We start from the raw sequence: 15085 nt of genomic DNA, 5'->3' as shown, positions 1-15085 counted from the left end.
CTCAAAATTGTGATGTTGATGTGATCCCATTTCCGGAAATGCTTAATATGTTGCCGTTAATGTGGTCCATTGCTCAAATGTTGAGTAATGACACATTTGCAAATGTATTTCATGCGAGTCTGGATGTGTATTTGTGAATCTGTTTACATAGGTTTGTGACTCTGGTTTCGCATTTGCAAATAGTTTGCAACTATAATGGCCACATAAACATTACAATGATTTTGAAACGTCCCCCCCCCCCCCCCCCCCCGAAAAAAAATGAGGCCAGATAATTACATACACTTTAAATGTTCTTCTACTGTTCTCATGCGTGTATTTCTCCTTTCTCCTTGACTATAATGTATACCTCCAGTGGGCCTCCAAAGACTTCAGACAGTGGCTTCCTGGTGGGAGTAGAATAAGATCAGGGGGCCGGTAAAGCTGAAATTAACTCATGGGGCCTACCATTATGCTTTGACTGACAAGCTGTGATCTGTAAAATCGAGATCTACTTTTACAACAAAGCTCCAAAACCCTCTGTTGTGTCTGTTGGTATTGCGGGGATGTAAAAACATACAGTATGTTGTTGTTTCCCTGTCATTATTCTACCACTCCGAGGCAGATGCTTGGTTGCTTTTATGTCTCTTTAAATGCAGAGTGCAATTGTTGTGTCTGTCTGTCTGTCGGCTGCTAGGCCTTGTTAGAGGGCCTTATTACTTGCTATTCAGGTACAAGGGTAATTTTTTGGTCTTTTGGTTTATCAAATTGTTCAGCTTCCGCCAATGTATGATGAGGATTTTTCAAGAAATACACCCTCGAGCATAAGGGTGACACCTGGTTACAATCTAAAAGTCTGAACAACGTAACTGTACACTGGAGTAGCGGAACAGTATTTCAGTCAACCGCATGGGCCCTACATTTAAAGGTTACAAAGAGCAGTCAGCAACTTAGTCCTCTGTTATCAGTGGTTACTAGTTCTAGGGAAAGTCAGCCCAAGTCAGATAGTTGGAAAAGCAAACAACTGATTATTTCTATGAAGACAACGTGCAATTTTGTTCTCCTTGTATCCAGAAACAAGTAAACCTTGATTACATTTGTGGAACCTGGCAGCAGCACCGCAAGCGGGATGCAGGAAGCCGTCGCTCTCTCCCGTCCCAAACCTCAGAGGTTCCTCGGGCAAGAGTAATGGCTCTTCTGCGCTGGGCTGCGCCTTGCTATTGTAGAATCACAGAGCGGTTAATTGAAACAAATGACTCTAATAATGGGACATTATCCCCACAGGCTGACTTTGTGGCGGGCCTAATTAGCGTAGCGTCGCTGACGAGAAGGACGAGTCATCGCTCGGATCCCTCAAAGGAAGCAGCCGAGGCGGTGTGGGATTCTCCAACATCCAGCGCAAAAAGTCTGATGTACGTTCTCAAAAGCAGCGAGGTGCACTCAACACTTTTCAGATGCTTACATAATTGCCCCGTTCGTTGGATTATTTTCATTTTTTTAAGCAGCAACTTGAAGGATAACCAGTTTTGAAAACAAGTCAAAGAATAGTATCCTGCAGATTTCACATACTTAAGTACATTGTGAATTTTATTTTGGATAATGTTTGGCACCAAAGCATTTGATTATTTGTTAAATATGTTAAACTGCAGAAAATTACATTGAATCAAAAGTGAATACAAATTGCAATTGCAGTTCAAATTAACTGCCCAAAATTAAATGGACAAATGCAGGAAGCACGATCAGAAAGCAAATGGCGCTTATTACTGTATAATGGCAGCAACAATTAGACTTCCGTAATTTTCACAAACGAACTCGGCGAAAATTAACTCCTTTGAGACATACAAAGAGTCTCTCGCAACGGAGTCTCTACATACTTTTGAGACAACAATTACTATACTAGCATTTACCTATTTAACAGGCATTTGGCTACATTTTGTGCTATCTTAGGAGGTTTTAGAATGACCGCAAAAACTGCAAATAGGTGAGTTTTTATAATTTTTTTTAGCAAAATAGTTGAGCTTAGGTTGGTTGCACATAAAAACAACACGCAAAGGTCAAATTCCATGAATAGTGAAGCACAAACCTTGTATTTGATATTTTCTGTAAAACCGCCGTATTTGTGCTTAGGCTGAAGCATCGTCTAATAAAATCATACTCTGGCGCCACCTTGTGGCATTTTGATGCCAATGAACTATGTTGAAGTGAGAGGAGAAGCTCGATTATACAGCCCAAAGCGCTCACCAAAAACGGTAGTGGTGCTTTGCCGGCATTTTGTGGCATCTATAAGCAATTGTAAATCTTTTTAAGGGGGTGTCAATGATCCATCCATCATCCATTATCTGAACTGCTTCTCGTTACTCACAGATTTTCCCCATCCGAGGCAGGGCTCAGCCATCTTTCCCCACATATTTGCAGTTTGGCATTTGCGTATTCACCTGCTCGCTGAAAAACACACCTAGTTGCAATTTTCTGTCATTTGGAAAAAATAGTCACATAATATCTTTTGTTTCTTTTTGTGGAAAAATACTGTCAACAGTAGGCGTGATATTTATTGTGCCGTAGCGTCTTTTCAGATGATAAAACGTGGGCAAGCAGCAGTCGATCAACAACCTCTTTAAATGAGGAAAAACGAACAGCTTCTGCCGAGTGTAACTATGCCCCAAAAAGACACCAAACCAATCGTCTGCTCGACATTCTGCGTTCTACCAATAGAACACACACGCACGCTCACTAGCTCCAGTTCTTCTTGCCCATCGGCCACCTAACCCTATTGTGGTATATTTATGGTTTTAACTCTTAATGTAGAAAATTGTAGTAACTTTTAGGGGAGCATCATTTATTTGCGGAAATTCACGATTCACAGTTGGGCTTGGTCCCTGTGTCCCCCAAGAATAGCGGGCGGGGTGAGGTTCAATAATTACTATGCGTTTTGCCACTCTCCAGTTTCCTTGTCATTTAAACACAGTGGGTGCGATGCACATTTTCCATGTCATGTATTCTTTCCATTTTAGCAGGCCATATTTACCATCTTTCTTCTAATTACAGCCCGTTCCTTTTTGTACAAAGTCCTATTAAATTGCGGTGAGGCTCCACAATACGAGGACAAACGGAGGTGTTCTCTTTTTGTCATTCAATACTTTATTGACTGACAAGTGCTAGCAGCCGTACACGCGCTATTGTCTCTTGCATGTCATCGAAGCCTCCTTCTGTGTCCCGTAACAAAAGTGCAATGCAAACATGGGGTGTTGCTCAAATCATTTTTTCCCCCTCAAATGGTTCACCCTTGTACACGATGCTCCCGGAGAGTCAGCTGTAATGCAGTGTTCAAATTGCTGTGACCAAGCTGTTTGAAATATTCATTAGTCCTAACAGTCGCCTAAGGTTGTTTGCGTTAGTGTCATGAATATTCATGCGAGCCAATGAATGTGCATTTGTTTTTAATGCTCAGTCCGTTAATACTCCACTTCATTACTCCAAAGCCGGCATAATGAAGTGCCGCAAAACAAAGCTGTATTTTTTTTTTTTTAAAGCACCATTCTCTTTGCAAGCTTATTTGTTTCACTTTAAATGAAAAGGGAGCGCCCCGCCAATTATCTTGCTGTCATTTCTCTTGACAACCGCAAGACACATTGTTTGCCCCTGTGCTGGAGTGTAACACACCGAAGGGCATCTGTCTCTTCTTTTTTTAATGAAATGAAAAGGCACAACAGAAAACATTTCTACTGCTCCAAAAAGTGATTTATCTGCGAATGTCACCAAGATGTCATATCTGCCCCAGTGAAAGGCAGCAGAGCATGCAGGTCATATGAGATATGTCTCAAACCTTTGGAAATAAAGACAGCTGTTTCAATAAGCACAAGTAATCCAAGCAAGCAATGAACATGTGAAGTCAAGTGCAAACTGTGATTTGCTGCAACTTTTTAAAATTCATATTACTTTTGGTGGTTTATTTGAAAGAAGTTGTTTCATTGTTGCTCTACGGAACGCACTCAAACTAATTTAGTGTGCCTTTCTGCAGTCCGAGTGATCACGCAGGATTTAATTGCGATGCACTTTTGTTTCGGCATTATACGCGGTACTGTCCACTTTTTGTGCATGATCAACTACAGATGTGTCAATCCTCTAAGAGGATTCACAACAGTGATTTCTGCACAGTGTTGATTCACCAAGTCTGACTTTTATAATTGCTCCATTGGGCCCCAATCTAACAATCTCTAAGCTGCAAATAAACATAGTAGTCTGCATCGATTTTATGTCACTGTTTTAGAATTGGTATTCCCCCCATTATCGCCCCTGTCCTAAATGCCAAGTGATGCAAAATAAATTTCCTGTCAGATTACAGTAAATGAAGTCGAATGGAATCAAGCTCACATAACCTTGTAGCGATCAGTGACTCTGACAACGTCTGACATGTGCGCGCGCGCAAACACACACACACGCACACGCACAAACCTATGGTTTAATAACATTACAGCGCATTTGAAAATGCATGCTGTATTTCTGTCCAAAGTGGGCAGGGAATTACAGAGTAATTCTCAACACAAAACCGTATAACCATACCATACTTTGCCAATGACAATATCACATAGCAATTACACAATAATTGATGTATTCCACATCAAAGATACATCACAATATGTGACTGAGGAAAGGAAGGTACTTGTGGAATAGGTCTACATAAAATAGCTAATTGAAAAGTGGATTTTTATTACTGTACATGAAGTATAATATAAAGAACATAAATAAGCATTTTATAAAACCCTAACACAAATGGCAGTTCATTCAAAGCCACAACTGTATGATTTAAGATGTTTAAAGTGGAAGTAAACCCAAACATATTTTTTTCAAGAATATGTTCCCAGCAGGCCCACTAGTTGAAACACGGCATTCTAATTAATTTTGCGTTTGTGGAATATAAGTTAAGCAGCAAAATGCACTCATTTTTAGCCATCTCTAGGGGCGGACATTTTGTCTTCTGTCGACTGAAAATGACATCACAACTGCTCACAACGACCAATCATGGCTGACCTGTTTTCTGAATCTGAGCCGTGATTGGTTGTTGTGAGCATTTGTGATGTCATTTTCAGTCGATAGAAGACAAAATGGCCGTCCCCAGAGATGGCTAAAAACGAGAGGAGTAACACTTATTCCACAAACGCAATATTTATCAGAATGCCCTGTTTCAACTAGTGGTCTTGTATAGAACAAATTCTTGAAAAAAATGTTTTTGCGTTGACTTCCTATTTAAGAAGATTTATGTTTCATAATGTAGTACACAAGAGAACGTCATGAATCATACTTTTTGTATGTCATGTTTAGACATGTCGTGTTGACAATACACGGTGGAGCCAAGCAAAATCCACACCAAAAGTAAAATTGTCAATAAGTATGCAACTTTACATAAGTGGGCACTGGACAGCTACAGTATCAATTCAGGCCCGACCGATATGGATTTTTTGAGGCTGATGCCAATTTTTGGCAGAAAAAAAATACTGATTACCAGTTAATCGGATGATTAATTTGAATCGTAAACAATGCATAAAACAATATGTTTTACCCCCTCAGAGCATTTCAATGGGTGTCAATTATATATATATATATATATATATATATATATATATATATATATATATATATATATATATATATATATATATAACAAAAAGAGATATTCATATGGAAGATGTTGATTGAAGTTGTATTTTTTACCTCTTTGTTCTGATTTTACAGACACCCAGTGGAACATATAATTAAACACATTTTAAAAATTAAATAAATAAAATGAAACACATATCTAGTGGGCAAAAAAACCCTCCCAATCAAACTATGTGGTTGAACAATATATTTTTTCAAGGCAAGAGCAAAAAGTTATATTGAATACAACAGTGTTTCAAATAACATTTAGGATTAGGAATATCTACCATTTAATCTGAGTTTTAGTTTGTCACAGTTTAATTTAACTCTGGTGTCTCACTCTGAACACTGGGGGGCGCCCACGTAATGACGCACATGAATAGACAGTAGAAGAAGAAAAGCAACAAAAAAGAATACTGAATGAATACCGTAGCATCATGTGCGGACTGTTGAGTTGTAAATAAAATTAATAAAAACGAAATACAAGAGTGATTGTTGAAACAACATCGATCAAACCCGAATATCTGGTATAGGTCCAGACAGGGACCCCCACCCATTTTGAAACCTTTGCAGAGATCGGAGGCTTTCATCTACGCTGACTACAACAAATCTAGATGTTAATGATAATCGAAGCTGTCTATCAGGTCAGTGATTGGCAAGGTATAAGCTTGTTACAAAAGCACAGGCGCTTCAACTGGCGTTCCGACAATGCAGTAAAGCTCAGCAGTAATTTAGTTAAATCATAATCATTTGACAAGCGATTTTCACTTAGATTTTTACAAACACCAAAATGTGTGCTATCAATACAGAACATGCATCCTTGGTTTTTGGGGGTTTTGGTTTTGTGATGTCCACAAACATGGATCACATGGTCACACTTTGCTGTTTGGTCTTAAAGGTCTCCTTACAGACATGTCATATCAACCTATTTTGTGTATCTGTCGTTCCCAAAATGCGTGGTGCAATGCATTTAATTAATGAATTTATAAGGACGGTAATCCCTGTTTAACGTAGGGTTGGGCATCATTTGAATTTGGACGAGTCCGGTTACGATTCCGGTTCTTTGATAAGATTCCGGTTCCTAACGATTCTCAATTCCGATACTTAAAAAAATTAATAAATGAAAAAGTTATTTTTATATCAATTAAATCGCATGAACTTCTGTTTTTTCATTTCATGAACATTTTACTATTTGTGAACTTTACTATGGATTATTCAAAGGGCTGTTTTTAACCAGTATATATATATTTATATTTTTTGTATTATATTTCACAAGAGCTTTATTTTTGAGAAGCTCAAAACCCTACAATAATGAAGCTGTTACTGAAAGCATGGTACTGAACACTAATTAATGGGCTTACCTAATGTCTTTCTTTAGAGAGAAAAATATACATATGACAAACACAACGCTGCATTTTAAGAGAAAGCAAGGAAACCTAAGCAGTCTTCCTAACCATATGATGTATCTGTATGTACAGTATTTATGTATATGCTGCAGCTGTGTATGCTATAAGCTAAATATTAGCTGGAAATGTGCATTTGTGTGTTGAACTTGTTGGCTCAATGTTGGCATTAGGTGTACTTAGCCGATTCTGCGGGGTCCTAGCGGCCGCCGCAGCTGTGGTGATCCGTGTGGGCAGGGCTCGGTGCCCGTCCAGAGTGGCCGCCGCTTGCCGGCCGGCACGAAGCGAGCGGAGGGGCTGACTGAGAGGAGCAGCCAGTAGGGACGAGCTGCCGACCAGTGTGCCATGGTACATTAGTTTGCCTTGAGAGATCATCAGGTGTGTCGTGGAAATTATCCAATGTCAATTATTTTGACCAAAAATGTATATTTCCTAATAAAAAAAAATGCATTTATGCCAATCACGTACAGTAACAGGCAAAACAATATAATGTTCTTCCACTATATGGCAGAAGGTACATAAGGACACTGTATAGCCACTTTTTGTGAATCGTTTTGCTAAATGGGGTGGCGTGAGATTTTTTTCCAATGTCATATGTGTCTTGGCTCAATGAAGGTTGAGAAACACTGTAGTAGTTGAATATGTGTCATATTTGACACAATTATGTATGATTTCTGCTGCACTGTTTCGATTTTTTTAAACAAACCATGACTTTAGATTGTGTGTAAAATAGTGACATCCAGGTCAATTCCTTGCACAAATTGTAAAATTGTGCTTAGCATTATGTTGATAGGCAGGTCTAAAAAATAACTAAATTAAATTCTTCATACATAATTAAGGATATAAGGTTATAGTATAGTTTTACGTGTAGCAAACACTGAGACCAATGTTATCTAATGTAAATGGTTCGAGTACATATAAGTAAATACAATGGGCAAACAATTACTAACAATTATTTTGGCCGATGTTTGAAGTGGCCATAGTCGGCCGATTTAATCGGCTGGCCGATTAATTGGTCGAGCCCTAGTATCAAGATACAATGTTAGTGTGTTGACACTCTACTGTGAGCGATTGCGATGTAATATTTTCCACAGAGTGCAAAGCAATTCCTAACAATGCCCCCACCACCCACTCATTTTCTGCACCGTTTGTCCTTCTTAGGGTTGCGGATGAGCTGGAGAGCCTATCCCTACTGACTTTGGGTGATAGTTTGCCAGTCAGTCAGAGGACACACGATAGACAACCAGTCTCACTCACAATCACACTTGTGGACAATTTTGAGCAGGGGTCTCACTTTCAAACTCAACTAATGTGGGGGCCGTGAGAGACGCAGTCTAGGTGTGTCTGGGCCACATCAAGTATTCCACAAAAAAGGGGTTGAAGAACTATAAAACAACAACACACAACTAATCAATTATTATTCTAGTACTTTGCATAGTCCTCAGCATGTCTAGTTGAATAATGATGTCTGATTTCTTGAGCACCACAACTTTGCACATTCAAAACATGTCAGAGTGCCTCTATACTCAACAAAAATAAATACATCCATCTCCTGTTTTGCTTGAAGTTAGCTGCTTTTGTTGCCAACCTTTCACTTAACAGCAGATTTTGAAAAAGACATGACTGGGACTAAGTGATCTTCGTCTACCACTTGGTGTCATTTCAGCATTATGTTTGGCTGAAATCTGTCATGAGCCTGAGCTATGGAAGCCCATAAGTGGAAAAAACACAACACACACACACACGGGCACCGCACTAACATTAACCTTTGATGTCAAGTAAGCAAACCTCAAAATATCATCCTACAAAGGGCCCCCGGGCCCCATGTTTGAAACTCCAGATTTAGAGTCTTTAATGAACCTCACATGCAGGCTTTGTGAATGTGGGCGGAATCCCGGAGAATATGTGCACAAGCATAGCCAACGTTTGAACCCAGAACCTCTTGCTTGTGCCACCCCCAATGCCACCTTAATTCCATGAAACCGATGTATAGTACGTACTGTAGGCCTCTTCTTCACCCGTGCAGTGTGATCTTAAACTAACAACACACATGATATCAATAATAAGACCCCTTGATGAGTGGTTACCTCTGCACATTTCTATAAATCCAACGTCAATATGAGTGGGAGTCCTGCGAGTCAAGTGTGTGGCATACACAGTACAGTAGTTGTTAAACTGGCATCTGTTTTTCTGGCAGTCGTGGCTTTGGGCTCCCTTAACTAGCCTCATTATAGCAGTAATGAGACAGGGGCCGGTGCAGTGTTTCAATATTTAAACGCCGCTGTGCCCCTTAAGACGCTATTTTGGGCCCCTCCACGACCCCTCATTACTGTCTTCTGGCAAGTGTCACTCCTGCTTTATCTTATCAAAGAGCAAGAGCTTGCTGGCAACCATCCCTTCCACCCACACCCCAACAGCAGCCTCAAGCAGACCTGAGTGATCAGGCGGCTTGTTGAACACGAGACCCCTGAGTGCCACCTCTTCCCGGGCTGGCAGACATCCTGACAGCGAAGGATGAGACAGGGATTCTCCGGTAGTGCTCAGCATTCACACGCCAGCACGTTACATTTCGCAGTTTGCGCTCATCCAAGACTGGCCTCTTTCTGCATTGATTCACACTCGCTAACACAGTCGGTCAGCTTGGATGGGAGGAGCTGTGACAATGGAACCAAAGCTCGAAATAGCACTCCCGTGTCTGGCATTGACATCATTATAGCTTTCGAAACCAAAGGCCGGCTGCGGAGTTTGGCACAGTATTGTACATACGCCGACCAGCCACAACATTAGGACCACATCCACAATAAAACCATATCAAGTACAAGATATCATGCATCAAATATTCTGCCCTGACAAGAGAGCTTTGTCTAATATGTTGGTTTCTTTGGTGAGTTACATGACAAGGGACAAAATATTATAAACATACTGAAGTGTCATCTTCCACACCGCTTACGGGGAGGTGCTGGAGCCTATCCCAGCTGACTATGGGCGAAAGGCGGACTACAACCTGAGCCAGTCGCAGGGCACACACACATACACCGTCACAGAGTGGGAACCGATCCCACGCTGCCCGCGCAAAACGCAGGCGAGTGTGCCACTACACCACCAGCGACCCTAATAAACATATTGTTAAATTAAATGAATAGCGTTGAATAGAGATGGCACAGTGTAGTACCTTTGTAAAGGCGGCTCTTGTATTGTATTTTATTACATTATGCAGGTGGTCATAATTGTTTCTATATAGCAACAGGTCAGTAAACCCACTATTGAATACTTGGGTACATAGCATAAGGCCGAACCTTTTACATTTACATTTGGGCATAAGCACTGGCAATAACTTGCCTCTCTTACAGAGGAAGTCAACCCAAACATATTTTTTTTCAAGAATGTGTTCTATGCAGGCCCACTAGTTGAAATACGGCATTCTGATTAACATTGCATTTGTGGAATAAAAGTTTATCCATTTGTTTTTAGTCATCTCAGGGGGCGGCCATTTTGCCCACTTCTGTTGACCGAAGATGACATTGGCCCAATCCCTATATCCACACTTGCACTCTACGGTCTTCGCTGAAGTGCACACGTAGTCAAAGTGTACGGATATTAAAAAGGTCTTGAAAACAGCAAATCAAATGGCGGCAAATGACTTTTGCACAGCAATACACACAAAAAAGAGACCATATCAGGTTTGCTGTACATCACATTCAATAGTGTTGTGCGTCAGATTTGAGACACATCTTGCGATTTTGTGGCTAATGTGTGCAGCAGGTCCCAATCGTAAGGATAAGAGGAGGCTGGCAGGATGACTTGGACGCTCGTGTGTAGAGCCATTTAAAGTGAACATTTTGTACCTAAGCAGCATGAGGGTGGTCAATCCACTGCTCTCATTCCTGAAATGATTTAACTCTGTTTGCCGTAGGATCGATGTGCGCTGAGAAAGAGAATCCCAAAGCAGAGAGAAGTTTACAGAGCTTTAGCCTAAGGCTACATGTTGTACAAAAACCAGCAACAACATCCCTTGAGAAGAAGCGAATCTGCTGCTCCAGCTGAGCTTGTACTTGTAGGAGGTTTATTTGTGCACTGAAGGATAGCTTTTATTGCAGAGAAGCGTATCCTTAAGGTACAGATTTTTATTTGCTTTTTTTAAATGTATTTTTTTTTTACTGATGGCGAACAAGTCTGCAAACGATTAGTATTTTGGTTGTCAATGCAGCGCCGAATGTTGTTTCTTCAGACGTGACGAGTCACACCGAGACCGAGAGCCTATTTCGATCCAGCCTCATATTTCTTGAAGCATTCAGCAGACAGAAATTCAATCTTACTTATTATATCCTTATCAGTATGAAATTAAGGTTAATTGGCTTTGTGCGGGAAACATCAAATGAAACATCCCTAATGGAAATAAAATGAAAACAACGTCATCTTCAATTTATTTAAATATTTCTCACTATACAGCCTATTTTCCTATTCCACAGCCTGAGAAATAAGCTCCTCTTGTCCCAGGAGATAATAAATGAATTGAAATTCCCCCCACCCCCACCGCCACTCCCACCTCCCATCCCCTCCTCTTTCTTTCTTATCGGTCATCTATTTTTCCAGAGTAAGCTATTACTTGTGGCGGTTGCCAGGCAACAAGAAATATTATTAGTGGCTATTATTAGTGGGGCTCTGCAAGAGTAGTACTAAAATGTAAAAGTGGGAAACATGAATGTGTTGCATAAATCTTCGGCACTTTCAGCTTGCGTGTAAGTCTGTGTTTGGGCAGTGATTTACTGCGATGATGGTCCATTTAGGAGAAAAGGGGGTGCGAAATAAGAAAATGGAACATTACTCCAAAGGGCTCTATTTGAAGGTAAATGCAAAGGTGAAACCAAAGCAATATTAAACAATATTATTGTACAAAAAACAGTTGCTTTATTGCAAATTCATCAACCTGGGTTACACACTAATTCACCTTCGGCAATCATGCACCTGCGGGGAGCGCTAATCTACTTATCCGCGTGACTCTATCGCTTTCTCAAGCCAGCAGCCACTATATTGACCATATTAGTCAAAAGCACCTTTTTAGGGATTGAGAATATTCAGCACAGCAGCCTGCAAAATGTGACCTAATCCCGACTAACAGAGGCCCTTAGCCACCACCCACAGTGAAAACAGAGCAGACAACTTATGCCGTTTGAGAAAGAAAACCACATAAGACCTGATTAACAGAGGATAAATGCCACGGATGCTCACATTAGAGCATACATATTCATGAGTGGGTGTTAGAGTGGGGGAAAAAAAAGTCATATTTATGTCAGATGAAAGTATATGACGTTGAATAATTAACCACACGGGGCATCTATAATTCATCGGGTTCGATTCTATGATTAAAGCATCTGACTGTTCAGCAGGGGTGTTTACATGTTGGGTCTGAAGCATGTTTGACACAAGAAAAAGTCCCTTTGCTTTCACAGAGGGGGATGAGGGTCCCTTTTGGAAGAGAAAAAGTAGCTGACAAGGGACATTCCCTCTTCTTGTCGAGCTTTCTGTTCAAAAACCTCCCGCGCCCCTTCAACCTCCTCTTTTTTCCCCCCTCTCTTTAGCTTCGCCGGTCGTAGCAAACGAAAATGTGAAACGCTGAGTTTCTCGCTCGCTTTCTTGGCTCACTTTGAGGTAATGAAATCTTTGAGACGCGCAGCCGAGGAGATATTAGAGGAGCTGTGCGCGGCTGCAGCTCCGTGCACTCTGTTTATAAATGTTTCATAGTCAAGGCTCGAGCCTCTGCCTTGACTTCACTGTCTCGGCTTCCATGGCCTCTAACCGTGCTAATTATCACGCTAATGGATGAACGCTTTGCCATTATGAAAAAATGATCACAGACAATCCAGATAAGCAGCGGGAGGCATATCGCACCACAGCGTTAGATGACAAAAGGGGCAGAGGTTGGAGAAAGGCGAGTGAGGGTCTACTTACTGAGTGCATAGGCCCCGAGAGGAGGTGGGTGTCCTGACCCAGCATGTTGGACATCATAAGCGCGGGCAGCTCGGGGTAGGAGTAGGTGTTGAGGAGGCCATTGTGAGGCAAGGAGTGAAAAGGGTACCCTGACTCGTGCTCCATGAGGTGCAGCAGAGAAGGGTCAGCATGATTGGGGGGTGTAATTGGGGGGATCTCGTAGTCTTCATCCCCTGCCCCTCCTCCTCCTCCTCCTCCACCGCCGCCGCCGCCATTGCTGCTCCTGCCCTGACTGGAATAGCTCTGCAAAAGCATACGAGACAAATTAACAGTGATCTTGACTTATCGGGGCATGCTTGTCAACCAGTCTGCTGTTGCCAGTGAATGTTGGCATTAGATTTTAAAAAAAAAAAACATGAGAAATGCAGGTTACCAAAAGGACCCGCGTTCATACCCACGGGCAATTTAGAGTCTCCAACCCACCGACATGCATTAGCATATCTTTCGATACGTGGGTGTGAAGTGGAGCGCACAGAGGAAATGCACAAAAATAAAATTAAAATATTAAAACTGCACCTGCAAAGCACAGCCAGATACTCAAGTTAAAATCACGTATAGCTTGCCATTTAACGGGTTTCGCTACAGATGGAACTTCAACAAGAGCAAAAATACAATGCTCGAGTCAAATGCCCAATTATTGCAATTCATCTCGCTTTCAGCAATTCATGTGTTTTTGGCACAGATTGCTGGAATTCCACCCAGCAAGAAACTATTCAGCAATAATTTGATACATTATTATCAAATACTTTGAACTAGGCACACCCCACATGTGTTCAGCAGAATATTTTGCCTCACAAATCCCAATAACAACAATAAAACGTCAGTTTGTATGCAACGGAAAAGAAATAGCATATTTCATAATCTGATAAATATAATCAAACCATTGCACGTTCTTCATTATAAAACAAGTCCAGTATGCGTAAATGAGCTGTAAAAAACACGCACATGGGGTGATGCATGAGCAGAGACTGAAGTTGACATAATGCTGCACAGAGAAAGATGGTTTTCTGCTCTCAAAAGCATACTGAGGGTATTCACCAGGGAATGAAAAGCAATTTTGTCAGCGGCAATCTGATGCCAACTCCCCTTTATAATGACTGAAGAAAATTAATCATCACAAATAATATTCCAGTGTCAGCCATTCAAGAGCTTTTTAATAGAATTTTTATTATTCATGTCTCGTGGTACACATCAACTAGTCCGTTCTGCAACATTTCAGGAATCAATTCAATATTGTCCTGATGTAGCCTGTCATCTCGCCTGCCAGTGCAGCAATTCATCTTACAAACAAACATTTAAGCAAAGAGAAAATGTGGAAGAACAGCTATGATATCGCCCAAACACAACTGGTGCCTCAAGTTAGGCTGGAGCGCTCCTAATGCATGCCATTATTGGAGAGAATGTAATAACACTAAAACATTTTATTATGAGTGCTGAATGTGCCTTTTCTTGATGATTGCTTAAAATGATCACTAACAGTTGTTTTTCCCCCACAGTAAAAGGTTTTTGCAATGGCTGGTGTCATTTCGAATTATGGTTGCCAGGCACTTAGTATACAAATAGAAACAAATCTCTGAATTGTTACGCTTATCCAATGGTACAAGATGTATGGCATCTATCAAAGTGCTCATTCAGCAGCATGAGGACATTAAAAGTGTGGCTACCGGTTCTGTATTGTATTTTGTTTGGTACCTTCCCATGTGACAAGTGGAAAACTAAAATGGAAAAAAAGAAATGGACAAAAATAGCCTGCCCAGGAAAAAGCCTACTGTCCCTTGCACTGCAATGATTCCAAAGTTGTTGCAATCCCTTATTAATTGTAAAGAAAAAATTCATGGACTTCTACTGTCAGCATGTGCAAATACTAACACACAAATCATAGAGCACAAGTCAAACACCACGTTGCATGTAGTACTGCTAGCTTTGTTAGCTTAGCTGGCTAACTATTTTGGTTACCGACATAACAACAACAAACCATTATTTTACATTCATAAATGGATATAGGTTGTTTATTGCCGTGTAATTATTATCTAAACAAGGCAATCATTCAATAGCAATATATATCGCAATAGAGACCTAATCAA

General features: G+C 40.8%; 1 protein-coding gene across 2 annotated transcripts in view; it reads right to left on the bottom strand.

Moving 5' to 3' along the window:
- LOC147152722 (TOX high mobility group box family member 2-like) overlaps positions 1-15085 on the bottom strand; it is a 109138-nt gene that overhangs the window by 24045 nt on the left and 70008 nt on the right. For both annotated transcript variants that reach the window (XM_086051803.1, XM_086051810.1), the window contains one exon: positions 12963-13244. In XM_086051803.1, coding sequence (XP_085907929.1) covers positions 12963-13244 — 282 coding nt within the window. The remainder of the gene's footprint in view (positions 1-12962; positions 13245-15085) is intronic.

Source organism: Filicampus tigris, chromosome 1 (assembly GCF_054856515.1).
Source record: "Filicampus tigris isolate MCC_2025a chromosome 1, RoL_Ftig_1.0, whole genome shotgun sequence".
Classification (NCBI taxonomy): Eukaryota; Metazoa; Chordata; class Actinopteri; order Syngnathiformes; family Syngnathidae; genus Filicampus; species Filicampus tigris.
The sequence above is the reverse complement of the archived record's forward strand: the minus strand, read 5'-3'. Positions and strand labels throughout refer to the sequence as shown.